This window comes from Chlamydomonas reinhardtii, chromosome 2 (genome assembly GCF_000002595.2).
Source record: "Chlamydomonas reinhardtii strain CC-503 cw92 mt+ chromosome 2, whole genome shotgun sequence".
In the NCBI taxonomy this organism is placed as follows: Eukaryota; Viridiplantae; Chlorophyta; class Chlorophyceae; order Chlamydomonadales; family Chlamydomonadaceae; genus Chlamydomonas; species Chlamydomonas reinhardtii.
The window spans coordinates 7,893,530-7,917,990 of NC_057005.1; the positions used below are offsets into that span (position 1 = coordinate 7,893,530).

The 24,461-nt window shown below is 61.6% G+C and overlaps 6 protein-coding genes across 6 annotated transcripts; 4 read left to right on the top strand and 2 right to left on the bottom strand.

Moving 5' to 3' along the window:
* Positions 1-17: 17 nt before the first annotated feature.
* On the top strand, positions 18-3,429 carry CHLRE_02g141450v5 (uncharacterized protein). The gene is made up of 5 exons (XM_043060089.1): positions 18-280; positions 461-533; positions 800-939; positions 1,201-1,276; positions 1,812-3,429. Exons 1-5 carry the CDS (start codon positions 216-218, stop codon positions 1,947-1,949), a joined length of 492 nt encoding a protein of 163 aa, XP_042927819.1. The 5' UTR covers positions 18-215; the 3' UTR covers positions 1,950-3,429.
* Positions 3,430-3,659: 230 nt separating this feature from the next.
* Positions 3,660-9,209, top strand: CHLRE_02g141400v5 (uncharacterized protein). The gene is made up of 12 exons (XM_001694912.2): positions 3,660-3,843; positions 4,283-4,426; positions 4,571-4,631; positions 4,774-4,804; positions 4,951-5,122; positions 5,321-5,429; positions 5,581-5,731; positions 5,918-6,045; positions 6,302-6,686; positions 7,019-7,195; positions 7,369-7,614; positions 7,956-9,209. The coding sequence occupies exons 1-12, from the start codon at positions 3,733-3,735 to the stop codon at positions 8,071-8,073; spliced, it is 1,833 nt and encodes a 610-aa protein (XP_001694964.1). The 5' UTR covers positions 3,660-3,732; the 3' UTR covers positions 8,074-9,209.
* Positions 9,210-9,221: 12 nt separating this feature from the next.
* Positions 9,222-13,007, bottom strand: CHLRE_02g141350v5 (uncharacterized protein). The gene is made up of 11 exons (XM_001694792.2): positions 12,871-13,007; positions 12,712-12,778; positions 12,525-12,635; positions 12,218-12,301; positions 12,055-12,129; positions 11,834-11,935; positions 11,483-11,602; positions 11,168-11,287; positions 10,858-10,962; positions 10,518-10,604; positions 9,222-10,323 (listed from the first exon to the last, which is right to left on the bottom strand). Exons 1-11 carry the CDS (start codon positions 12,930-12,932, stop codon positions 10,186-10,188), a joined length of 1,071 nt encoding a protein of 356 aa, XP_001694844.1. The 5' UTR covers positions 12,933-13,007; the 3' UTR covers positions 9,222-10,185.
* A 725-nt stretch (positions 13,008-13,732) lies between these two features.
* Positions 13,733-15,207, bottom strand: CHLRE_02g141351v5 (uncharacterized protein). The gene is made up of 2 exons (XM_043060084.1): positions 14,805-15,207; positions 13,733-14,172 (listed from the first exon to the last, which is right to left on the bottom strand). The coding sequence occupies exons 1-2, from the start codon at positions 15,169-15,171 to the stop codon at positions 14,120-14,122; spliced, it is 420 nt and encodes a 139-aa protein (XP_042927820.1). The 5' UTR covers positions 15,172-15,207; the 3' UTR covers positions 13,733-14,119.
* Positions 15,208-16,177: 970 nt separating this feature from the next.
* Positions 16,178-19,359, top strand: CHLRE_02g141250v5 (uncharacterized protein). Its single transcript, XM_001694910.2, has 8 exons — positions 16,178-16,463; positions 16,583-16,727; positions 16,796-17,127; positions 17,233-17,586; positions 17,679-17,761; positions 17,857-17,973; positions 18,086-18,148; positions 18,266-19,359. Exons 2-8 carry the CDS (start codon positions 16,630-16,632, stop codon positions 18,635-18,637), a joined length of 1,419 nt encoding a protein of 472 aa, XP_001694962.2. The 5' UTR covers positions 16,178-16,463; positions 16,583-16,629; the 3' UTR covers positions 18,638-19,359.
* Positions 19,360-21,166: 1,807 nt separating this feature from the next.
* CHLRE_02g141200v5 (nicotinate-nucleotide diphosphorylase (carboxylating)) lies at positions 21,167-24,449 on the top strand. The gene is made up of 9 exons (XM_001694909.2): positions 21,167-21,216; positions 21,296-21,347; positions 21,447-21,508; positions 21,715-21,826; positions 21,914-22,030; positions 22,245-22,338; positions 22,677-22,827; positions 23,029-23,227; positions 23,405-24,449. The coding sequence occupies exons 1-9, from the start codon at positions 21,206-21,208 to the stop codon at positions 23,567-23,569; spliced, it is 963 nt and encodes a 320-aa protein (XP_001694961.1). The 5' UTR covers positions 21,167-21,205; the 3' UTR covers positions 23,570-24,449.
* Positions 24,450-24,461: the final 12 nt, after the last annotated feature.

Here is a 24,461-nt window from a genome sequence, read left to right on the forward strand (position 1 = left end):
CCACATTTCGCTCCACACACATACTTCCAGTTCAATTTGTAAGCGACAAATCTTATGTGCAGTTGAAAGCAACGTTTCTCCTGAAAACCCTGACAAGGTCTCGAGTCAAGAAGTATATTTCCGCCCCTTCCAGCGCTCGCCTAGTAGTATCTTTCTCTTGCTTTCTGGCTAGTGTGAATTCCTAAGCATAGAGCTTGGTAGGCATCGAGACAGAAATGGCACAGGCAACTCGGTTAAGCACAGTAGCGCAACGACGCATCCAGAGCGAGCTGAATGAGTGGTAAGGGTGTTCTGTATGACGTTGGGCGACTAGGGATGCTGGGGAGGCCCACTGCGTGCCACTTGGCCGGCAGGGGTCCCTGCTGGGGTGCCCTAGTGCACACAGGGCGTGTCGTGCTGTCGCGCCAGGGCTGCTCCGCAAGAAGGCCACCTGGCCGTATCTGTTGTGGCTGACCTGCAGGATGCGGAGCCCGCCCGAGGGCTGCTGCCTGGAATCGTGCGAGCCGATGACCTCGTGGGTGGTCATCATGCAGGTGCGGGGCAGGGTGGCCGCGGAAGCACGGGGGCTGGCAGAGGGTGGCACAGCGCTCACGCGGGAGGACAATTGCTGAACAGTGGCACGGACCAGACTGTATGTTGGGGTCCGGAACAACGGGCTGGGCGGAGCAGAGTGCTGCCAGCCGGCATCCGAAGGCACTGGTGCCCACCCTGTCCCGACCGCCCTCACCACCAACGCCCCCCCCCCCTGGTGTCATCTCACACTCCTGGCGCCCTTGCCTCCCCCCTGCTACATGGCCAGGGACCCGAGGGCGCGGGTGGTGTACGGCTGTACTCGGATGAGGTGTTCCGGGTGCGGATAGACTTTGGCGAGCAGTACCCACTGGACCCGCCTGACGTCATCTTCCTGGCGCCCGCGCCCATCCACCCACACATCTACAGGTGCAGAGGTTGGGCAGGGGTCGGGTGGGGTGGATAGTGTATTCCAGTCCCAACTAAATCAAGGCCCAGCCAGCCCATATTGGGGTAAGGTCCTCAATGCATCAAGGTACATTAGGTCCAGGTGGCCTCGTTGTCCCTTGGCTTGCTCTGGTTTGGTCACCAGGACGCGTGGTGTGGTCACCACCGGAACTGTCCACGCTACTCACGCCAGCATCCTTGCCCCACTCCTCCCCGATCCTCCCACCGCATGGCCGGCGGCAGCAACGGGCACATCTGCCTGGACATCCTGTACTCGGGGCGCAATGGCGGCTGGAGCCCCGCACTCACCATGAGCAAGGTGCGGGTGGGGGTGGTGCGGAACCGGGGTGTGGCGGCGGCGGTAGGCTGGGCATGGGTGTTTGAGTGACGGGCGCCACATTGGTGAAAGATGAAGACAGTTGGACTCTCGAGCTCAGCTCTTGGCTGGGCCATGCCTCCTCTTCCGCGTCCGATAAGACGTCCAGCAAGCGCGGCCCTTGCCGTACCTATACCGGTAACATCTTAGCAAACCCGAAACCCAGCTGGCGGAGTTGTAACCCGCTGTTTTGGTCCCGAATCTCGGTAATGGGCTCGTGTTCGAACCGTTATGTTGACTTGCCGGAACGCCTTCCCCGTCTGGCACAATCACCACCGCCTTCCCGTCCTGGACCAGAAGCTACACGTTGCAAATGCCGTAGAGGAAGCCGTGCATGGAAGCGCTGGCCAGCGCGTCAGAAATGCCTGTGCGCACTTAGGAATCTCGCAACTCCCCCATCACGCCCGCTACTTCAGCTGCATTTCTCGTTAGTGAAGGCATATAATCGGGCAGCCTCGTCCTCCACCTCACATTGCAGGTGGTGCTGAGCCTACGCTCCATGCTTGCCTCCAACACCGACAAGCGCAAACCGCCCGGGGACGCCGAGTACTGCGCGCGGGTGGGCAACCGCAGCCCCAAGCTCTCCAACTGGGTGTTTGAGGACGACAAGGTATGAGGCTGAACCGGAGGAGCTGGAGCTGCAGCATGGAGGACAGGAGCAGGGGGAGCAGGAGCCGGAGGACAGGTCACCAGCTGCGGCGGCATGGGAGGGCTCGCAGTGACAGGGTGTGCGCGGCTTGGCGGCTTGGTGCCAGTTGCCCGGCGGTCGAGGCGCAGGGAGCTCAGCACAGCGGTGGCGGCGTGCGTGGTGGGACAGGCGGAGCTGGAGGCAGGCCACCAGACAGCTGGGCATGATGCAGGTCGGGCTTTTGGGCTGTGGAGCACGGGAGCACAATGAGCTATTGACATAAGGTTAGACTGGGCATGTTGGTCTTCGGCAGCACGAGTTTGGTCTTGTATTGCACACATCAGCGCGGCGTCATGTCATCAGTGGTGGACTGCAGCTCGAGTAGGAATGCCGCCGGGGCATGGAGCTCCGTTGGGCGCCAGGTGCGCTAAGGCCACAGTACGGTGTGGGCTGCGGGGGGTGGGGCGCAGGGCGGGTGTAGGGACGGACTGGTGGTGGAGCCGGCGGCGGCGTGCCTGGTGCTGGGGCGGCGCCGTACAAGACATTGTGCAATGGTGCATGCGTTGAAGGGCTAGCTAACACAGCGGCGCCATCCAGGAGTGCGCATGCGTGTGCGGCTGGACGGCCGGTCCATGGCGAAGATGGGTGCGTAATGCTACTGTATGCAGAGCAGATGCTGGCTGCTGCGAAGGGTATAAGGCAATGACATGCGGAGGCGCGGAGGCAACGTCGAATTGCGGGCACGTTGCGCATAGACGGGTGGGGTGGTAACCCGGTACGACAAGTCACGCCACACCCCAAGGGATCAACCTATATGGTGCTGTCCCAGTAAGGGCCGCGGAAGGCGGGGGTGCCGGGTGTCCACTGATCGGCCACGGTCACACGCCCTGGCCCTGGCCTCGCCCTGGCCGTAAGCATGTTGATGGTGCTTTGACGTGCCGGTGTTGGACTTTTCAGTAGACCTGGTCACCTGGCCCCGGCCACACAGACTGATGCAGTAAGTAGCTCTACCCTGTCACGCCGGGCGACTTGCCACGCCGGACGGAAGCCTAGCAGTTGGCGCGGAGCCGCGGAGATGTCCAAGGGCCGTGGAGGAAGGCAAACCCTAACGGTCCTGGCGAGGTACGCACCCAGGCGAGCGCAAATGCCGCGTTGTTTCCAACCTGTGCTTCAGCTATGGCTTCAGAGGTATCCGTGCAACAAGTTGTCAAACCGCCGGAGGTCATGTGACGATGTAACGCTGCCGCCCGTTAGTCCTTGACCAAAAGCCTTCGCTGACGCTATCGAGCGCGCCTTATGCCGGTTGGGCAAGGGGTCACTCTGTGTGGCAACGCTGAGGTGGTGGAGCGAGGGTTGGTCAGCCGAGTCGGCTGACATTTGTCTGTTCTGCTGGTGTGGCCTTATGCAGTTGGACCGCAGAACATCATTATATAATGAGAGCATCAACACGTTAAAGCATAATTCCGTAGGGGAAAACGGCCCAGAAAAAGCGCGTGTCCACGTCGAAACGCCTGCTTGCACTTTTGAAGCGCCAACTTCCCCGTCATGCCCGCGACTTGAGCTGCATTGTTCGTTAGTGGATACACATAAATGGATAGTGTCGGAGCGTGCCGGAGCGGTGGCACTGGCACGCGAATCGGCATGGGCCTTGCCGCGCCGATAAAGAGTCGGAAACGGCCACCGATCGACCGGCCGACTCAGACATTCACAACCGAAAAGTCATCCCGCTCGTGATCGCTTATATTAACATCTCACAGGGGAGCTTACAGCCATGGCACTCCTTTCATCACGTTCTTCTGCCAACTGCACTGGTCGTTCTGTCCGCCGCGCCACGGTCGCCCCTGCTCCCGTCGTCAAGCCTCACTCGTCCGTCGCCATGCGGGTAAGCTCCTAGTGCGTGTGTTCTACTCTGTTGTCGAGAGCGGTGTTGCGCAAGCCTTGCAAGCCGAGAGCGCGGGACCGCTTTCGGTACTAAACGCAAAGCCTTTAGGCGTCCTCCGTCCATTTTGACCCTCGTGCTGCCTGCCCAGACACAATTGATATCTTTTGGCATGTATCGGAGTGGCGTTCTTAATGCCGTGAGGCAGTGGCGACATGCAATTCCTTCCGACTGTTGCGTCGCCGTCACACCCTAGCCCTTTAGCTGTTTTGCTGTGTTTATCTGGAGCCCAATAAGGTTTCGCGTCTCCTCCTGTAGCACGGCGTGACGTCACAGACACTTTTGCCTCGTCAGTAACGCCTGGTTCTACTTCGATTCTCCTGACGCTACCTGACCTCCCCGCGCATGCTCAGCCCCTGGCGCCTTTGCCCTCCCTCCACAGTTCACCAACAACACCAAACAGGACGCCGCCGTGCCGGCGCCCTGCGACATGCAGTTCGTCCTGGACTCCAAGTTCACCAGGGAGAGCGGCCTACAGCCCCGCGTTGTCTTCCGCAACCTGACCACCCCCCAGCTGTACGAGATGGTAAGTTAAGATATCACGCCGTCGCAACCTGCAAGGCCAGCATGTCAGCAGAGCTGCTATATTGCCGGCCTTTAGATTGCGCTGCCAGCCTACTTTGCCTCGTTGTATGACAGCCTTGCGTTCCATCCAACCCAACGCCCACAGGCTCTGGCCCACGAGCCTGGCACCCATATCACCTCGTCTGGTGCCCTGGCCACTCTGTCCGGTAAGCGCCACATAGATAGAGACTCTTGCATTCACCGCGCCGGCGCCTGTCTTGCTGTGTGTATCCTGCTGCAGGCAAGGTGTGACCATGCCGTGGCCTGCTACTTGAGCCTGGTACCGCCCTGCCGCGCCTCCCCACACAGGCGAGAAGACCGGCCGCAGCCCTAAGGACAAGTGAGTGCGCCTTGCAAGCCTTCCACGCACTGATGTGGGCCCAAGGCTCAGCGCCCCCTGTCTGCGCCCCCCGCCCCCCGCGCTTAGTGCCTTGTTACCTGCTCACCGCACGTCCACCCTTGCCCCTGCCCTCTGCCGCTGCGCAGGCGTGTGGTGCGCGACCCCGAGACCGAGAAGGACCTGTGGTGGGGCCCCTACTCGCCCAACTACGTGATGGACGACCGCACCTTTCTGACCAACAGGGAGCGCGCCATCGACTACCTGAACACCCTGGACCGCGTGTACGTGGTGGACGCATTCGTCAACTGGGACCCAGAGGTGAGTTTGTGCACCCACCCCCTGTTTGCTTCTGCCGAGAGTTTGCATGTCGTTGGTCTGCGTGCTTGCGCCTGAGCAGCACAGGAAATGTCGAAAGGTGTGCCTCGTCAGCTATAGCGGCATGGCTCCTCGGGTACCTGTTGCTGTAGGCAAACCCCTCCGTCCCCCCCCCGCCCTCCCGACCGCCCCCCCCCCCAGTCCCGCCTCAAGGTGCGTGTGGTGACCAGCCGCGCCTACCACGCCCTGTTCATGAGCAACATGCTCATCAAGCCCACGGAGGAGGAGCTGAAGACCTTCGGCGAGCCCGGTGAGTGAGCAGCAGGGGAGGGTCTGGCGGCAGTGGGGATAGCGCATATGCAGTGAGGGCATGGCCGCGCTTGTAGTTTGGTGGCGTGCCGCACGGCGGCGCCTTGCACCCTTGTTGTTTGCTGAGCAACCCTCTTGCCCTCCTTCCCCAGACTTTGTGATCTACAACGCCGGCGCCTTCCCCGCCAACAAGTACACCCAGTTCATGACGTCCCAGACCTCCATCGATCTCAGCCTGAAGCACAAGGAGATGGTCATCCTGGGCACCATGTACGCCGGCGAGATGAAGAAGGGCGTCTTCACGTGAGTACACTGCAAGAACACACACACACACACACACACATCAGCGCATAAAAGCTAGGATAGATACCGCTAGACACCGCACCGCATCCGACGAGCACTCAGCGACAAGCAAGGGCTTTCTTGTTTCGACGTGACTGACGCGCCCTCACCGCCGCCCTCCCTTTGTGCCCCCTTTCTCCCCCACAGGCTGATGCACTACCTGATGCCTATGCAGGGCAAGCTGTCGCTGCACAGCGGCTGCAACGTGGGCGCTGACGACGACGTGACCATGTTCTTTGGACTGAGCGGCACCGGCAAGACCACACTGTCGGCGGGTGAGGCCGCGGCGCGGTGGGGGAGGGGGGTCCCGCGGCAATGGGAAGAGGGCATTTTGTTCGGACGCGCAAGGCAGGCGTAGCGACATATTGCGTGCGTGTGTGCACGGGGCAGCCCGCCTGGATTTCCAGGAGCCATGGACTCTGTCGCACGGCGTAAGCGGCTGACAGGACCAGCTGCTGTACACGGCTTTTATTGTACGGCAACATGCGCTGACCCACCTCCCTCCGCTTGCTCCCGCCGCATTGCATGCAGATCCCAAGCGCCCGCTAATTGGTGACGACGAGCACGTGTGGAGCGACAAGGGCGTGTTCAACATTGAGGGCGGCTGCTACGCCAAGTGCATTGGCCTCAAGGCCACCACCGAGCCTGAGATCTGGAACGCCATCAAGTTCGGCACGGTTCTGGAGAACGTGGACTACAACCCCGTCACCCGCGAGGTGGACTACGAGAGCGAGCGCCTGACTGAGAACACTCGCGCCTCGTACCCCATTGAGTTTATGAACAACGCCCGCATCCCCTGCGTGGGCCCGCACCCCAAGAACGTCGTCCTGCTGGCCTGCGACGCCTTCGGCGCGCTGCCGCCCGTGTCGCGCCTGACCCTGGAGCAGGCCATGTACCACTTCATCAGCGGATACACGTGAGTGGATTGCCCGGCGCGGTGCTGGGAGTGGCTGGCTGGGTGCCTTAGATGGCGGGAGTCGGGTTGCCTTGGGAGCGCTGGGGCACTCGCACGCCGAATCTATACTTGAAGCGCCTAGCGATAGATGCAGACAAAACATGCGGGCGGCGCGGTGGTTGACGTGACTGGCGGCCGAGGGGTGGGAGTCGGGTTGTGTGGTGTTTGGCGAGCATAAGGGAACGAGACACGCAGGACAGCGTACGCTCAGAAGCCCCAAGCAATGCAGCCCGGCTATAACATGCGTCTGACCGCTCCTCCCCCGGCGCCCTGTATTGCTTTTGCTGCTGCAGTGCCAAGGTTGCCGGCACTGAGATGGGCGTGACTGAGCCAACCGCCACCTTCAGCGCCTGCTTCGGCAGCGCCTTCCTGATGCTGCACCCCTACAAGTACGCCACCATGCTGGCCGAGAAGATGAAGGCGCACGGCACCACCGCCTGGCTCATCAACACTGGCTGGACCGGCGGCAAGTGAGTGACGCGGCGGCACACATCACGACCAGGGTTGGCTGGCGGGGGGTGGTGCACGGGAGTGGAAGCGCAATGGGTTCGTGTGCGTTGACACAGTAGTAGGGTAGTCGGTCAGGCTCGCACCTGGCTGACCGCCTGCTCCGCTCCTCTGTGCGGTTGTTTGCTGCCTGCAGGTACGGCGTGGGCAAGCGCATCAGCCTGAAGCACACCCGCGCCATCATCGACGCCATCCACTCTGGCGAGCTGGACAAGGCCGAGTACGTGACCACGCCCATCTTCGGGCTGCAGGTGCCCAAGGCCATCAGCGGCGTGCCGGCCGAGATCCTGAGCCCCGAGAACGTGTGGCCCAACAAGGATGAGTTCGCCATGTGCTTGAACAGCCTTGGCCACATGTTCATCAGGAACTTTGAGCACTTCAAGTGAGTCAGTCACCAAGTGACCTAAACCTAGTCAAGTCCTCAAGTGTGCTGGGTGCGGGGTGGTGGACGGAGTGTCGGGCTTGGGCGGGGGTGGGGGGCTAAGTAATGCATAGTGGGCATGATGCTGGTCCCGCTGGGGCGGCGGCACGGGGAGCGGAAGGGGTAGGGGCACGACGGGAAGAGGCTTGGGTACACGATGAGGCTGGGGGCGATGCGCTCTTTGGGGTGGCGGCATGTGGGGGAGGCCAGCAAACACGACAACACACGCTCTCAGCGAACCTCACTGAATCTTGCGCGCGCCTCTCCCCGCTTCTCGATCCCCGCGCCCGCCCCACCCACAGCGACGGAGAGCAGTTCGTGGGCAAGGACACGGCCGCGCGCATTCTGACCGGCGGGCCCCAGCCCATCGCCAAGGAGGACGTTGAGAAGAAGGGCTTCGGCGCCTTCAAGACGCAGTAAGCAGCCGCCCGCCTCCGGACACCGGACACACGGCATCCAGGCAGCCGGCACGCGGCGCCACGTGGGCGCGCGTGTGGCGCTGCACGGCGATGAGGTGGACCGGTTGTGGGGCCCTCGCAGCAGCGGGGTGCAGGGCTGGCCTGCTGGGGCCTTGAACACTGACACATACTGACACAAGGACCCCCAGTTGGGCGACCTGTGCCCTGGGCGACCGGCGACGTGCGTTGGCCGGCGCGGGTTTTGGTGTTCGTATTGGGATAAAGAAGCGCGCAGCTGGCCCCCCCCCAGGAGTGGACAATGACTTCTTTTTAAGTGCTGGGCTTGCCGCGATGTCGGCACGCCATGCCGCCCTTCTGGACAAAAATTGATTAATTGCGTGACGTTAGAAGTCAATGTGTGCATGGCCGTGCTCTGGTAGCAGCGGTTACGGTGCGTCAGGTGACGGGGGGCAGTGGGGCCGCGCACCTGGTAGAGCGTTTGGTTTGGGTAAAATAGTTGTGCAGTGATATTCTGTATCTCCAGTTGCTTGCGTGAGATTGCGTGTATGCAAAATAACCCAACCAAGTCTCTGCACACATGGGCCTGTAGCCGCCGGACGGCAATGGAACACTGGCGTCCCCGGAAGCAGTTTTGAGGGTGCGACAGGTCGGTGGAGTAGAGGTTGGCTACACGGACGAGTCAGGGAGGAGGACTTGTGCAGCGGCCGCATGGCTCTGCTGCTAGCTGAGCGCTGGCGCCAACATGCCCGTCAGGTATGGACGGAGTTAACCGGGGCCATGCGTCTAATTCTTTATTGGCGTGCGGTATTGAAGTACGCAGCGTGAGCGACTGAGCCAGATGAGTAGCCTGTGAACTCCGCGCGAGTTTCAAGCAGGGGGAGCCAGTAGGAAGCACTCGACCACTCAACGCAGCAAGGCTGCGGGCGCACGGGTGCTGTAAATGAAGAACGAAGCCATTGCAAGAGAACCAGCATTGACGTCCAGGTGGATTGCCTGGTGCATACGTGGCGTGTGCGTGCCGGCGTAGCTTTGCTGTTGAGTCAGACTGAGTCGCCGGGCACCCGGAGCTAGCAACCAGTCCATCACGAACACTCCCCACTTGCGCAATAACAACACCAGATGGTCGAACCGATCGCCCGCACCCACAACCTTGTCGAGTGTATAGGGCACGTCCCATGCAGCCTTCAGCCTTGCCCGGGGGCCTGGCCTTAGTGGCCTCCCAAACTACAGGTGGCCTCCTGCCAGGCGCGCAGGACACACGGACGGCCTCTGTCCTTACACAGCCAGCAGCGGCTAACGAGGACTGCTGTTTTGCCGCGCATGGCACATGTGCCCAGCATCCAGCGCATTGAGCGCATATGCCTTGCGAAGAACACATGCCGCGTACCTCACTTCATCCTGCACACTTAGCCGAACCCATGTAACTAGCTAGCGTCCTAATCGGTTAGGCCGCTTCGACAGCCATCAAACAAGAAACTGGACAAGATTCCCCGGTCACGGGAAAAGGGGCTGAGCCCCTCAGTCTGAGGCCGAACAACCTCATCTCCCGGCTATCCTCATCTCCCGGACATAGCCAGGGTCGGTTTGTGCAGGCACCGCCCGCCATATGAGCCCAATCGCGCCCAGCTATCAAGCACTAGTGCAGCAGGCAGCAGGCCAACCAGAATTTTCAATTTGCTCCGCTTCGAATCAGACATAACGGACATAACCTGGGTCGGTTTGTACAGGCAAGTCCCGCCATGCATCCAGCCACGTCCCGCTGTCAAGCATCACATACTGTGCTGTGCTATGCCTGTCAGCAAAGACCGCTGACCAGACACCGGCCGGCCTCAACCTGCGCTGAGCAAGAACTTGAAAGCCTTATGAGTTTGCAACCCTGCATTTACGCCTACACCTCGTTGGCGCGCGCCATCTAACAATCTATTCCCACCCACCCACGCAGCTGGCACGAGCAGCGCCACACGGCCTCTAACCGCCTGCCACGTCCTGCCGCCGCGGGCTCTGTGCTCAACGCGACCAACACATCAGCGCGCCGATGTGCCCTCCCCACCAAACGGGGCCGTACACCACCCACTCCACTCCACGCCTTCCATCCTCTCACCCCTATGACCCCCTATTTCTTCTTGGCCGCCTTGGCCTTCTCGAGCTTCTTGGCCTTCTTCTTCGCCGCCTCGCGCGCCTTCTTGAACCCGCGCCAGTAGGACTGGATCACGCGCGCCGCGTGGTTCTGGCGGACGGCCAACAGCGCCGCCTGCACAGTAGGTGGCACAGACAGCAGCAGCGGCAGGAGCGGGGCTGATTCATAACAGCTTGAGATTGGCCAACGGGACATGAAGGGCAGGGCAGCAAAGCAGCCTGCCTTGTCACCCGGGCCTGTCCCGGGCGTCGTCGCATTCCCCTCGCCCTCTCCCACTCGCAGTGCGCCTGCACCACACCCCGGCCCACCTGGAAGCGCTGGTCCGCGAGCCGCCGCTCCCGCTCCTCGTACTCCAGCCGCTCCTGGTACATCTCACTCCAGCCGCTGTTGTACTCCTGTCATGCAGAGGGAGAGGGTTTCCAGGCGTGACTAGTTCGGGGATGACGGCGTTAAGGAATGGCGCAGCGTTGCGCTGGGTGCGGCAGTGGGACACACATGCCCCCCATGGGCTTTCCGGGGATTACATGCCGCTGAACGTGGACTGTTGCAAAGCCCATGTTGCAAAGACCTTGTTACGCACACGCGCTCAGTTTGGTCGGTGTGGCCTGTCCTGGGCCTTCCTGCACGCGTGCACACCCGCCCACGCACCTGCAGCTGCCTGAGCACCTCCTCGTACTCGGCCCGCGCCTTGCCCAGCTCCTCCTCCTTGGCGCCCACATCGGCATCATACTCGCCGATCTGCACCTCCACGTCCTGAGGGGCCGGCCGGGACCAGGTGAGGTAGGGCGAGCGGCGCCAGCGGCAGCATCGGAGGCAGGAGTGCATATCGTAGTGCCTAATGCCACAGCAGCATACGGACGGGAACACACCCTGCGTGCACCACCCAGCTGCTAAAGGCGCCAAATCCCTGCCCTTCAATAATCATGAATGTATCCCCCTCCCGCTGCCGCCAGCCCACCTGTTCCGCCCGCTTGCGTGCTTTCCGCAGCAGCGCCTCGTTGTCCTTGTGCTCCTGCCGCAGCCGGGCCAGCTCGGCGCGTGCCGCCGCCAGCTCCTTGGTCACCTGGTCCAGATCAGACTGCAGGCGGGAGGGGCGGCGCCGGCCACATGGGGGTCAGAGCACGTACGTCGGTGTGTGCGCCCTTGAGGTAGGGATCTCGAGCTGCGGTGCAACCTACACCATGCGCCAACAAGACCAATGCGCATTTTACTGTCCCTCGCAGCCATTTGTCTGTTTGGCCGACTACCCTGTCCGCGCTGGCCTGCCGCCCACCTGGAATGATGACTTATCCGCCTCCGACTGGGCGCGCGCCGAGCCCTCGATGGCGGCTCGCGACTGCTGCGTGGAGCTCTGCACCTCCGACACCTCGCCACGAGCCCGGTCCTCAGATACCTGCAGGACACGTACAAACAGATCAGCAAAATAACAGCTGCGTCGCTTGACACCTGGTCTATGGGGTGCGCGGGCAAAGTGCCCCATCCAGGTGTCAAACCCGGTGGGTAGCCGACGGTAAGTGGCATTTCCCACGTCGCTAACTGTACAGCGGCACCGGTACGGCCTAGAACACGGCCACTTGCCGCTGCGTGAGGCGGTACGGCTCTGGTGTTCCATCCCACTACGCACCTGAATGGTCCCCGCCGCCTTTTGCAGCTCTACCCGCTGCAGCTTGAGCTTCTGTTTGAGCTGCTCCTGCTCCGCCACCGCTCGCTCCTCACGGTCCCGGACCTGAACCGAATGGTAGGATGCATGTCAGCCTGGCAAATTGTCGAGGCATCGTGGCTGGCGTGCCCATCACCGCGGCCAGGAAGGTGCGACTCGCCCTGACCGCCCTGCACGCCGCTCACCTCCTCAAAGAACTCCCTGTTGCTGCTGTCCTCCTCCACCGTGGTGGTCAGCCGCTTCTGTGCGAACTGCCTCAGCTGCGATGCAGTGCAGGGGCCGGAAATTGTCAGGCGCGGGTCCCTGCCATGTCGCCGGGCGGTGACCCTGCACGGCCCAAGCACCTACCTGCTCAAAGTACTGCAGGGTCTGCAGAATGCCGTACGTGCGTTCGTATGGAAGCACCTGGAGCCTCTGTGCTGAGGGTGACTTCTGCAGGACACGGACATGCACACAGCATTGTTTGGGAGATGTTTCAGCGCATGCGCAGGGCTTCATCGGTGCTATTGACTTTGCTTGGATTGCCGGCTGTGAGGGCGCATGACGCTTAGACACGCACGCCACGCCCTGCCTTCACGCAATCCAAGCCCCAGGTCCACCGCTATCCCCTTCCCTTGTTTTACAGCTGCCACGTAACACCCCATGGAAGCCTTGCCTTCAGCAGGCGCACGAGCTCCAGTGTGGAAGCCTGCACCTGGTCGTTGTTGAGGGTGGACTTTGCCGACTGAATCAGCTGTCGGTGCTTGATGAGGGCGTTCGCCAGATCCTGCAGCACCGGAAATGCCCAAATCCAATGCTGTCACTTCGCAAACCACGCGCGGACGCATGTCATTTTTGCGCACCTCGCCGAGCATGTCCCGCAGCTGTTCCGCCGTATCAAGGACATCTTGTGTTACATATGAAATCAGCCTACACACACGGGCGTGTAGTTAGAAACCTTCTGCGAGCACGCATGCCGCGGGAGCGGCACCCTCAAGCAGCGCATCAGGCAATCTTGGTACCTGATTCCCTCTAGAGCCTCGTCGAGGACGCTAAGGACGCGCCCTGCCTCCAGCGAGTTCATGGCTAGGTGCAATCGTTCAGCGTGAGGCACTCGAAGACTGGGGGCACCAAATGCAATTATCCAGTAGTGTGCAAGTTTAATGATAATATGTTCAATCGACCAATCCGCGGTTTCTGTTGACGGGCTTCCGACAGTAAGGGGATGGGCAACGCGCCGGTTCCCACGGACCACGGTTCCCACACGTTCCCACACACCCTGCCGCCTGAGAAACCTCCCGATATCGAGACGCACTGCCTATGCTATGCTCGCCAACAAAGACCGCAAACCAGCCACCGGCCGGTCTCAACCTGCGTGCCGGCGCCGCTTTTGGGGCCGCGCCGCGCTCTCCTCCACGTGGCCTTGCCTGCCCTCTCTGAGTGCAGGGCCACAGGCTGCCTGGCTGCGGTCTACCATGCAGCATCTGCATCAGCGCGTGCTGCGCGTTTGTCACTGAGTTTGGAGGAGGCTGAGAAGCTGAGACAAGGACACGAGGCACGCCGCAGATTCAACCGGCCAACCGTGCTGGCGCAGCGTGAGGCGCAGTGGACAGCAAAAGGCAGCGCTTTGAGAGCTATGGGTGATACACAGGGGTGATGGCTGATGAATGAAGAGGTTATCAGTGTCTGTGCAAGTACGGGGCTATGGTCTGGGGCTGCTAGAGGCTGCTGGTGGCTTTGTTGCTGAAGGGAGACCCAACAGCTCTCGAGTCTCGACGTCCATCCTCGACTCAAGCTCCCAGCGTGCCGGTGCCGCACAGAGTCCAACCTGCTTGAACCATGTGTGTCGTCTCCGTTACGAGGTTTGTACTGGGATACCACTATATGTATGCGGCATTACAATAAGGGACAGTCCGACCAAGCAAGGGTAATAACCCAGCACCATCAAACTGCAATGTCTTGGGGGGTTCAGGTTCAGGTTCAGGTTCAGGTTCAGGTTCAGGTTCAGGTTCAGGTTCAGGTTCAGGTTCAGGTTCAGGTTCAGGTTCAGGTTCAGGTTCAGGTTCAGGTTCAGGTTCAGGGCCATGCATCGTTTCCCCGCACACTCGCACACCCGGACCTCAAGCTCATACCGTAATACGCAAACACATGGCCGCGGTATCAACCCGGCCTAAAGTCTTCACAGAACCACAAAGTCAAACTTGTTGTCTCTCATGCGTCCTCTGCCACCACCGTCTGCTCCTCTGCCCCCGGCGCCGGTGCCTGCTCCTCCTATCCGCCGCCGCCGCTGCCACCACCGCCTGCTGTCGTGCCGTGACAGTGACCTGCACCATTGCACACAGCCACGCCACCGCCACCACGGCCGGGTCCCGCGCCGCCGTCTGCTTGAGCAGCTCCACCTCAGCTGCCGTCGGGGCACCACCGCCGCCACCCGCCGCCGCCGGGGAACCGCCACCGCCACCCGCCGCCGGCTGGTGGCAGAGCCGCAGAGGTACTGCGGCCGGGGTGCGCCGTAGTACTGGTGCTGCAGCAGCCTCAGCGTGTTGCGCGCCGCCTGCATGTCCCGGTCGCGCAGGTGCTCCGCCCTGCCCTCTGCCCGACCACACTCCTTGCATGAGCGGATGCGCCTACTGCGGAGCCGCTCCAACCGGGCCACAGCCCAGATGCGCTGCCCGCCCTTGCGCACCGCCGGCTTGTGCACCAGCGCCGCCTATGTCACCGCCCCGCATGCGCAGCAGCACAGCAACGTGCGGTGCTCCCATATGTCGTGCAGCTCCACGTGCCGCCGTCCACGTCCGCGCTCCAGCTTGATGGCGCGGATGAGCGCGGTGTGCAGTGCTGTGGTCGGCGCCGACAGCTGCCCGCGGCTGTTTGGGCTGAAGCCCGCGCTGCCCAGGCCAATCACCAAGGGCCGCTCCACGGGCCCAGAGCACGTTGCCGCCCGTATCAGGCTCGCCGCCACGCGGTCGAGGGCTCCACGCTTGCGGCGGAACAGCCACATCCGCTGCAGCTGGTAGCCTGGCTGCATGCAGCAGGTACTCCTGTCGCAGCGTGGCCTCGTGCTGCCGCTCAGCCTGCAGCGTGTCGCGCCACTTGGATGCCACGCCGTTGTGCAGGCCGCCAGCTGCCGACAGCGCGTTCAAGGCAGCACGCACAGCTGGCTGGCTGGCGCGCCCCTCGCTCCACGTCCTGCTCAGGGCCATCCCCATGTCCCGGTAGAACGCCCGCGAGGGAACGTCCAGGTGGTCGCTCGGCCGCTGGATGCCGCGCTTGCTGATGGCTGCCACCACTGGCTTGGCGCGGCCCGTGTCGATGCCGACCATGATGGGCTCCACCCCCGCGCGGTGCTCAGTGCCACCTCTACTGCTGGCAGCTGCAATGCTGCATGTAACCCAACCTTAGCAGCCTGTCTGCGGAGCCCAGTCGCTGCAGCCGCTGCTGCTGCAGCCTCCGCCTTTGACGCGAACGGCCTGACATGCGGCGGCATGTGTATGGGCGTTTTGAAGGTCATCCGGAGGCCCACCCCGTCGTCCGTATGGAAGGACTGTAAGCGGGCGTCTGGGTCCAGCCGTATGATACCCAGCCGCTGCGCCCGTGCCGCCAGCTGCTCACCCCGCAATGTTGAGCCGCACTGCTGTCGTGCTGCACCAGCTGCGGCCAGGAGCTGCGGCCGGATGTGCTTGCGGTTCTGCTGGCTAAACCGGCGCAGCACATCCGGTGCGTGTAAACCCAATCTTCTCCCCCACATACGGTGAGGCGCCCAGCACGCCGCTGCCGCCGCCGCCGCCGCCGGGCGCCGCTTGCTGGTGGTGCGGCGCGCCCAAGCCGCCGCCGGCGCTGCCCAGCACGCCGCTACCGCCGCCGCCGCCACCAGTGTCCCGGAACTGAGGCTGCAGGTCAAGGGCTTCCAAGATGCGCAGATCCACGGTGGCGTACTTGAGGCCGTAGCTGGCAACTGGGGTGTAGGACCGATCGGTGATGCCGTTACGCGCGGGGAAGAAGGACAGCGCGCACAGCTGCTCCGTGAATAGTGGGTGGCGCGGCGGGAAGCCAACTGTATCGCCTGCCCCTGCAGCGTCGCGGAGGCTTAGGACCGTGGCGTAGTCGGCGGGGTGGGCAATCCGCTGCAGCTCCGAGTCCAGCTGCCCCAGCACGCAGCGGGTGAGCAGCGGCCGGTACAACTCATCGTGCAGCTCCACCACCGCCGGGTATCGCCGGGTACTTGAGGATACGGGCACGAACCCCCATGCCATTCATGCAACCTTCACCCCCATGCACGCTCTGGGTTTGCCGGTTTGGGACTTACGCCGCTCACTTGCTATGTTATCTATGTTTGTTCACGGCAACGTGCTTTACACTGTCACCACTGTCATTTAGTCGGCAATGACAAACCCTCGCAGCGTCTGTGTCTGAGCGAATTTATTGCTGTAACTCTTAGCGGTTGCTTGCAATGTCCGTGGTAGCACGGTGATGTTAGGGTTGAAAAAATACTTCAAAAAATTTAAGCGGCTTGTGGGCAAGGCAACCTCGGGCGAGTCTCAGGCCTCGGCAGTGAAACAGGCGCATGGGCTTGGTGAGCCCGGTGCAGGCTCTGTAAAGCCCGCCCAGCTCCCAGGTAAAGCAAGTTCCTGCTGCCGGCTCGGAGCCCCACTTGAGTTGGCGCGCTGGGAGTTGCTGCACCCCTTGGTGCAATAGTTCTTGCCTTAAGACATTTTCTTTTCACTCTCTCTGCAGCTGCCCAGCCTGCACTGAACACGGAGGTGGTGAAGACAGAGAAGCAAATGGCAGCCGAGCCTGCCAAACCCGCCAAATGGGCAGAGGCATGCCCTTCGTATGCGGCCAAATCAGTCGTGGGGCAGCGTATGACCATGGAGGACAGGTGAGTGCCCAGGTTCGCGGTCTCGGAGCGCATGCCAAAGCTGAGCGTGGTTTGGTCTTATTTTGCAGCTGGCAAGCTGTGCCGGATCTTGTCGTCATTCCCAAGTGGTGGACGTGCAACGCGGGGGACCACTTGCCCCCGAATGTGCCGAAGGCCGGGGAATCTGCTGCCGAGCCGCCCGTGGGTGATGCAGGTGCAACAGCAATTCCAACTGAGGGAAACGCATCTAGCTCAGCACCTGGGTCGGGCAAACCGGAGGACGCTGCGAGCTCAGCCACCCCCGCAACCGACTGCTCGCCGAGCTCTGCGGCCGCGGCGGCAGATCCAAAGCAGCTGGCAGCGCAGCATGGGACAGATCCAGTGACTGTGCACTTCTTCGCGGTCTATGATGGGCATGGAGGTAAGCTGCCGCCTGACGGCTGAGGACATGGTCAATGGTGGATGGCAATGCCCTTGCTCGCGGGGGCGGTGTGCGGCAGATCACAGACCCTCCTTCTCGGCGCAGGTCCTGACGTCGCGAAACACTGTGCGAAGAGCCTGCACGAGAACCTGCGCTCGGTAGTGACGGCGAGTGTAACGGCAGAGGGCCAGCCGGCGTCCGCGCCGCTGCCGACGCCGTCGTCGGCCCCGGCTGGCCTCGCGAGCAGCTCAGCGGAGGCTGCGGGCGCAGCGCCGGCACCCGACGCGCCGGCTGCAGCGGAGACGTGGCCTTTGCGCGTTGACGGCATTGAGGCGGCGCTTAAGGCAGCCTTCCTGCATACGGACTCGCAGCTGGCACAAACTCGCAGCGCTCACGAAGTTGGGACAACGGCCGTAGTGTCCCTGGTGACCACCAGGCACCTGTGGGTTGGGAATTGCGGTGAGTCGCGACACAAAGTGTGAGTGAGGCGCATGCATGCGCTCAAAACACCAGCTTGGGCTCTATCATGACCTCACCGTGGCTATGCGTAGGCGATTCTCGCGCGCTGCTTTGCCGGGAGCAGGAGGCTATTGCCCTGAGCCTGGACCACAAGGCCACGCGCTCGGACGAAGTGGTAAGTGCTCAGCATGTTGACGGGTCTGCTGGTGCGCTTGGCGAGATCCAGTCCCGACCCCACCTTGACGACATGCCCGTCCTGTCGTGCCGCAGTCACGTGTGGAGCAGGCGGGCGGCTATGTGTGGTGGGACCGGGTCATGGGCGAGCTGGCGGTCAGTAGAGCCATCGGGGACCACTGCTTGCGGCCTTTCGTCATTGCGGAGCCGGAGGTGGGTCACAACTGTATGTCGCCATTTATTTCGCCTGTTGGGAATCAGGTGGTGGTGATACGGTCAGCTGCTTTTCCTTCATTCTTAAGCTGCGTCTTTGTGACCATCCCAGATCACGTCGGTGCTGCGCCGGCCGGAGGACACGCTGCTCGTCATGGCCAGCGACGGTCTGTGGGTGAGCGGGGCGGACAAGTTTCACTGCAGAAACCCGGCGGTGCATGGTCGTGGAGTGCGGTCCTTTGCCAGTCCTTCACTTGCTGAATGCCTGGGCCCCGGCGTCTGTGGTGTGCAGGATGTGTTCACGAACGAGGAGGCGCGCACGCTGGCGCTGGAGAAGTTCAACGGGGAGCTGACCCGCACCTCCAGCAGTAAGATGGCGGTGAAGAAGGCGGCCAGCTCGCTGGCCAAGGCGGCGCTGGCCAAGGGCTCGCGCGACAACGTGACGGTGGTCGTGGTGGACCTGCGCCAGCCGGGAGGCGCGGGGCACCATGCCACAGCCCGTGCCAGCGGGGCTGCGACACCCAATCCGGGTGCAACGGCCGCGGGATCAGGGCCGACCATGACAGCTGCCGGGCCGCCGGCCGCCAGTGCGGCACCAGCGCAACCGAAGCAGCAGCCGGCTTCCCCGGTGACGCCCGAGGTAGTGTCGGACGCGGACGACTAAGAAAGTAGCGCGCGGTGTGGCGTTTGCTGCTTTGTGTCGATCATGTGTCTATCATGAAGTTGCAACGGTCTTCTCGGCCTTTCGTGTGCCGCCTCGCTCTGCTCGGCAAGCCGTATGTCCATGTGGTGCCAGGAATACCACCGGACCCCCTGCGTGTGTCCTTGTTCTTTGTTTGTTGTGTTTGTCGGAAAGTGTGGTGGAAGAGTGGCTTGCTCTTTGTTGGAACGACTGGGCAGGCGGCCGGAGGCCACGGGCTGCCGGCGGGGAAACCTGACACTAGAAGTAATAACTCGGCTGGTTTGTTTCCGAAGAAGCCATGTTGTTTTGCATGATGTGCAGAGTCAAGCGGGTTTATTCCCCTGTCATGTAGAAGCGGAAGGAAGCTCACAGTGCAGGTGACGATAAGCGAGGCAATAGGATTCACCGTACTTGGCAATGAAGGATTGGTGTTACGCGTTGGGGCGGTTGGGCTTGCTGGCCTTGCACGCTCAAGCGTTTGTGGAAACCCGAACCAGGCAGTGCGCGCCATATGGGCGATGGTACCGAACGTGTTACAGGTCCTGGCGCTGCCTGTACTGTATGTGTCTTCGTTGGATGGAGTGCCTGGGTGCACGTGAAGCCGCGGGCCGATGGCTGATAGCGGAGGAGGGTCAGGAATGCGGGGCGACCGTTGCGAAGCCCCTTAAGTGGCTAGAAGGCCCTGTGTGTAATGCACACGATATCGCTCACGTCCACGGTCCACCTGGCAGCATTTACCAGCAAGCGGATGGTTAAAGGGGGGGGGTGTACAATATTTCGGTTTACTCCAAACCCAACTAAACCAGACCCCGCCAGCCCACAGAGCGCGAGGGAGATGTGGCCTTCACGTTTGTCTGGGACACCCTTGAGCCTTGTCTTGCTGGGCGTGTGATGGGACAGGGTTCAGGCAGGTTGGCAAGGTCCCATAGGGTGCAGCTGACGCCCATACCCCAAGCAGACAGCAAACAGTTTGCAGCGGCAGCGCAGGAGTGCATGGCTGGTCGAACGCCGAAGTTACTGTACCGACAAGTTGCTGGCTGGCTGGAAGTTTGCTGATGCGGATTCCTCACACCTTGTCTTGCTGGGCGGTGTAGACAGTAGGCTGTGGACCAGCGACTCGCTTACCGTCGAGACGTCGAGTGGCACCCAGGCTCACGGCGAGCGGGAACCCAACCCGCTTAGAGCAAACAGAGCGCACCACGGGGGGGGGGGGTGTTGTTGTTGTTGTAGATAGTAGATACCAGCCCAAACTGAACCCAATGCAAAAGAGCGAGGAGGAGAGCGTGGCCTATGCTTGGACAACGGAGTGCACTCGACATAAGTCCCCATCCCCGAAATGCACGGAGTTCCCAGCTTCCCAGCACACCATCCCGCACACCATTACAGAGAAGGCGATGAGCACCTCGGTCTTGCATGTGCAATTTCTGGGCCGCCAAGTTGGGGTGTCGGTCGTCGTCCTGGGGGTCCAACGGCGCTTTCGGGAGCCCATCCTGGCGGATATCGGGAAGCGCCCCACAAGCAGAAGTACAGGCCAAACGCAGCACCACGAGGCTCAGGTATGTCGTTATGCCGTAATAAGCCCAAGCAAAGCGTGGGTGGGCCAACTTGCGCGTCCTGGCGTGGGCATGTCGGCACATGTCCCAGATTTGACACAAGCGCACTTACATCTGAAGCACTTGTGCGCTTGAATCCATGTCCAATAAGGCTGAAGATGCAGGCTATCCATCCATACATCACATGGCTTAGCGTTGAACGGGGGGTGGGCTGGGTCGAGGGGACTTTGATGGACAGAATCCCGCGTGTGATCGACACCTCGCAGCAGGACCGCTGATGGCACAGCATTATAGTGCTCATCAAGAGGAGTCGATTGGCACAACTTTGGTATTAGATGGAGGGGTTCTAACCCCTAAACAGCAAGGTTTTGTCCGTTGGAGGTTGGTCACAGTTGGTCGCCCCCTCAACTTGGGGCCTGGGGTCTGGCACATTGTTTCCTATTGCTCCTAGGTTAACGGCCGGTACCCTTGTCTTCAAACCGGAAGTACCGGACGCCTCGCTTGGGGGGCTCCCTTCCTAGTCAGGCTAGTGTGTCAGACCCGGTCCGCTCTGCACTGTGCGCTTGCGCTTGTGCGACGCATGCGACGCTGGCGCCTTCAGCTGCCTTCAGCAAGTCCGTGTCGCTGGAGGAGCCTAGGGAGGAGCACAAGCGGTGCCGGAAGATGGGCGTCTTTGTGCTCTGTGGTGCGACAGCGGCCAGGTACGACGCTTCACGCATGCACTGCAGGGCGTAGTCAGCGCTAGTGAAACCGACTGGCCCGGACCGTTGAGGATGCCCCAAGATATGCAAATTCTTATCATTCACCATACAGCATCAGCTATGTGCAAGCTGCTGCGACTGCGGGGATGGTCGGAAGTGCGCTGAGTGGACGGTGCCTGTGCACAATTTCTTCGGATTCGTGCGGTGGGCTCATAAGATCATTGCTGGAGCCAAGGAAGTCAATTCGCTCGGACCTCGTTCACGACCTTGTTTGTTCTGATATACAGCATAACAATATGGCCACCAAGTGCGTAAGCGGGTTCCATGGCAAGTCGTTGCACAAAAAACGGCTCGCGCTGACGCGCTTTGCCATGGATTTTATGTAGGAGTCACGCCCCAGTTCCTTGCCCAGTCCACCCGACGGCAAACGTCACCCAGGTGCGGCGGCGATTCGGATTTTCATTCAGCGCAGCTTGCAGACAGGCTCCCCGTTACGACGTTTGTTCCTCTGCACACGAAACTTCACATCAATGCCAGGCAATTAAAGCTGCTCTGGATGAGGATGCCGGGGACCGTGGCGACGTCACGACGCTAGCAACGCAAGTGCGGGGCAAGGGGGGCACCGACGGCCAGGGAGGAGGTGGGGTTTGTCCCCTGCTGAATGGAAGCCACTGGAGGGGATGTGGAGTTGGAGTGGCACGGCAGTCTCACACTGGTGTGCCTGCATCGCCAGCTTGGCACGGGCTATAACTGGCTTGCTCAGCCTGACTGCAGTCCAAGCTCCTGCGCCAATCACACTCTGCAGGATCCCCGAGTCAACACAAGCGACAGCGACGTTTCTTGCAAAAGCAGATGGTGTCCTTGCCGGCCTGGGCGTTGCGGATGAGGTGTTGGCGATAGTGGACCCCACCGTAAAGGTGGGTCTGCGGCTGGTTCAGCTCGGAGCTCGGGCCTGTGATTGACCCTACCCTAATGCGCACCGCAATACTACGCCCGGTTTGCAGGTGGAGTGGCGGGCGTGTGACGGCGACAAGGTGGTCAGCGGGCAGGTGCTGGGGGTGCTGCACGGCTCGGCTCGCTCCATCCTGGTGGCGGAGCGCATCATGCTCAACTTCATGCAGGTGTGCGGGCGGGAGCCTGGAGATGGAGGGGGCGGGACGGCGCACAGGGGACACGCGGCGTGCATGGCCAGGCCACCGCAGCTGCCAACTGCGCCAAGTTCTAGTCGGTCACGGGCGCTAGTGCGTGGGCGTATTACTGGCTACTGGGGATGGCAGGCTTTGGTGTTTGTATTTGTGCTAAGGGCTGTTATTCCTTGTGCGGTGTTGATTACAGAGGATGAGCGGTATAGCTACCGCCACCGCCGCCATGGTGGCTGCTCTGGAGGGACTGCCCACAAAGGTGCTGGAGACGCGCAAGACGGCGCCAGGTGCGGGCGACGCGCATGGCAGGAGAGAGTGGGTGCGGCAGAGAAACTGCGCAAGGCGACGTAGCTCTCACCTTCCTTGCACAAACGATGTGCTGTTGTTCTCCGGTGACACGAATGGATACATGCCTTCAACACTGGCCCCGCGCCGCTCGCGTGCACGGCGCCGCTCACATTGCCGGGCGAGGAGCGGTGGCGGCGACTCTTGTGTTCTGTGCGCTGTGCACACACACACACACACACACACACACACACACACACACACACACACACACACACACACACATACACACACACACACACACACACACACACACACACACACACGCGCGCGCGTGCAGGCCTTCGCCTGACCGACAAGTGGGCTGTGCTGATTGGCGGCGGCAGCAACCACCGCATGGGGCTGTACGACATGATGATGATCAAGGACAACCACATCGCGGCGGCAGGCGGCATCCGGGCGGCGGTGCAGCGGGCTGAGGAGTACATCCGGTGGGTGTGTTGTCCGGGCGGGCTGGTTCTGATGGCTGGTGGTCTACTTGGTGCTCCAGAGTGGGCACGCCAGGAAGTGAGCGCTGATCAGGCAACAGCAGGATTTGCACGCGCCACGCTCGGGAGTCCGAAGTGATGCGATTTTCATCATGAAACATACGCTAACTTGCCGCAACGTGCTGCCCGCATCTCTTTAATTAGGTCTGCCGACTTGGAAGGCCGCATGTGTATCGAGGTGGAGACCAGCACCCTGGCCGAGGTGGACGAGGTGGTGGAGCTGCTGCAGGCGGCGCGGCAGGACGGCGCCCCGCGCAGCCACCTGACCCGGGTGATGCTGGACAATATGGCGCGGAGGGACCCGGCCAAGGAGGGCGGCGTGGATGTGTCGCTCATGGCCGAGGTGCGAGTGCAAGGGGGTACGGGTGACGGGTGTGGGGCGGGGCCCAGGGGGTATAAGTGGAGCGCACAACGTGCACTGCACACGCTGCCGCTTAGTTAAGTCAGTGAGGCTTTGTACTTGCTTTATGGTGCCAATGTCCCGGCCACTCCAAGCATTGCCCCCGCACATGCCCCGCAGGCTGTGGGCCGCATTGGCGACCTGGCGGAGACGGAGGGCAGCGGCAACGTGTCGCTCAACAGCATACGCACCATCGCGGCCACTGGGGTCACGTTCGTCAGCGTGGGCGCCCTGACGCACTCGGTCATTGCTCTGGACATTTCTCTCAAGATTAAGACGTTATAGGGCCAAGGTGCATGCATGCCTGGGGAGGCGCAGTCATAGAGACAGTCCCGGTCCGCAGCTCTTGGATACGGCGATGGGCCAGCAGGTGGTCAGCAGCAGGGCGCGGTGGCGGCGGTGCCGAGGTGCGACGCGTTGTTGGGCTCAATATATGTGCATGTGGTGGCGTATTTCATAACTGAACTGCGAAGAAGACAATAAGTTCTACAAACCCGGTACACAAGGGGCTGAGACGTTGAGGTTCGGTTGCTTCGGTATGGACAAGCCGACTTGGTTGGGGGAGTGCCGTATTGCTGGTCACATGGTGTGTGCCTAGTGCTATCGCCTGGCCGGGCACCCTTGCGGGCACCCCAAGCGTGAGGAATGCGTGTCAACAAACTACCGTATCAGCCTGCCAGCAAGCCAGCGACGCTTCGATACAGTAACTCCGTCGTCCTACCAGCTACGCACTCATGCGCGAAGTCGCAACTTATTGTAACATTGAATGTTGGGGTCTGACAAGATGTCTTCCCTCGCATGGGAAACGTGGGCTGAGCCTCATCTCCTGGACATAGCCGATGTCGGTTCGTACAGGCACGGCCCGCCATAATGTGTCCAGCCACCCGGTCACCATCACCATGTGTCCAGCCACCTGCAGCCATGTCCCGCTGTCAAGCACAAGCACCGCCAGCAATGAACCAAATCAGGAAATCTAATAATCCTGCCTGCAGTTTGGTAGCATGGTTGGGTAGGCACAACTGGAATGTACCGTATTCCCACACGACAGACTGGAGCGGGATCGGGTGGTTCAGGTATCGGTATTGCATACCGGCTGTGCTACACTGATGTCCTGCAGCACCGGGCTGCAAACGCCGCTGCTACTGCTGCTGACTCTGGCGACGAACACACGAACACA

Bases quoted from the DNA above. Each gene is read 5' to 3' on its own strand.
- CHLRE_02g141350v5 (XM_001694792.2), bottom strand. From the start codon at position 12,932: ATGAACTCGCTGGAGGCAGGGCGCGTCCTTAGCGTCCTCGACGAGGCT. The intron at 11,936-12,054 runs GTGAGCGGCGTG...CATTCGGTTCAG, and splicing joins ACAGGGAGTTCTTTGAGGAG to GTCCGGGACCGTGAGGAGCG. The intron at 11,288-11,482 runs GTGGGCGGCAGG...TCCCGCCTGCAG, and splicing joins CGGATAAGTCATCATTCCAG to TCTGATCTGGACCAGGTGAC.
- CHLRE_02g141450v5 (XM_043060089.1), top strand. From the start codon at position 216: ATGGCACAGGCAACTCGGTTAAGCACAGTAGCGCAACGACGCATCCAG. The intron at 281-460 runs GTAAGGGTGTTC...GCTGACCTGCAG, and splicing joins CAGAGCGAGCTGAATGAGTG to GATGCGGAGCCCGCCCGAGG. The intron at 1,277-1,811 runs GTGCGGGTGGGG...CTCACATTGCAG, and splicing joins CCGCACTCACCATGAGCAAG to GTGGTGCTGAGCCTACGCTC.
- CHLRE_02g141200v5 (XM_001694909.2), top strand. The intron at 21,348-21,446 runs GTGCGGCGGCGA...CATCAATGCCAG, and splicing joins CGACGGCAAACGTCACCCAG to GCAATTAAAGCTGCTCTGGA. The intron at 22,339-22,676 runs GTGCGGGCGACG...GCGCGCGTGCAG, and splicing joins GACGCGCAAGACGGCGCCAG to GCCTTCGCCTGACCGACAAG.
- CHLRE_02g141351v5 (XM_043060084.1), bottom strand. From the start codon at position 15,171: ATGGTCGGCATCGACACGGGCCGCGCCAAGCCAGTGGTGGCAGCCATC. The intron at 14,173-14,804 runs GCGAGCCTGATA...GCAATGGTGCAG, and splicing joins GAGCCCTCGACCGCGTGGCG to GTCACTGTCACGGCACGACA.
- CHLRE_02g141250v5 (XM_001694910.2), top strand. From the start codon at position 16,630: ATGGCAGCCGAGCCTGCCAAACCCGCCAAATGGGCAGAGGCATGCCCT. The intron at 17,762-17,856 runs GTAAGTGCTCAG...GTCGTGCCGCAG, and splicing joins CCACGCGCTCGGACGAAGTG to TCACGTGTGGAGCAGGCGGG. The intron at 17,974-18,085 runs GTGGGTCACAAC...TGACCATCCCAG, and splicing joins TCGTCATTGCGGAGCCGGAG to ATCACGTCGGTGCTGCGCCG.
- CHLRE_02g141400v5 (XM_001694912.2), top strand. From the start codon at position 3,733: ATGGCACTCCTTTCATCACGTTCTTCTGCCAACTGCACTGGTCGTTCT. The intron at 4,805-4,950 runs GTGAGTGCGCCT...GCCGCTGCGCAG, and splicing joins GGCCGCAGCCCTAAGGACAA to GCGTGTGGTGCGCGACCCCG. The intron at 6,046-6,301 runs GTGAGGCCGCGG...CATTGCATGCAG, and splicing joins CAAGACCACACTGTCGGCGG to ATCCCAAGCGCCCGCTAATT.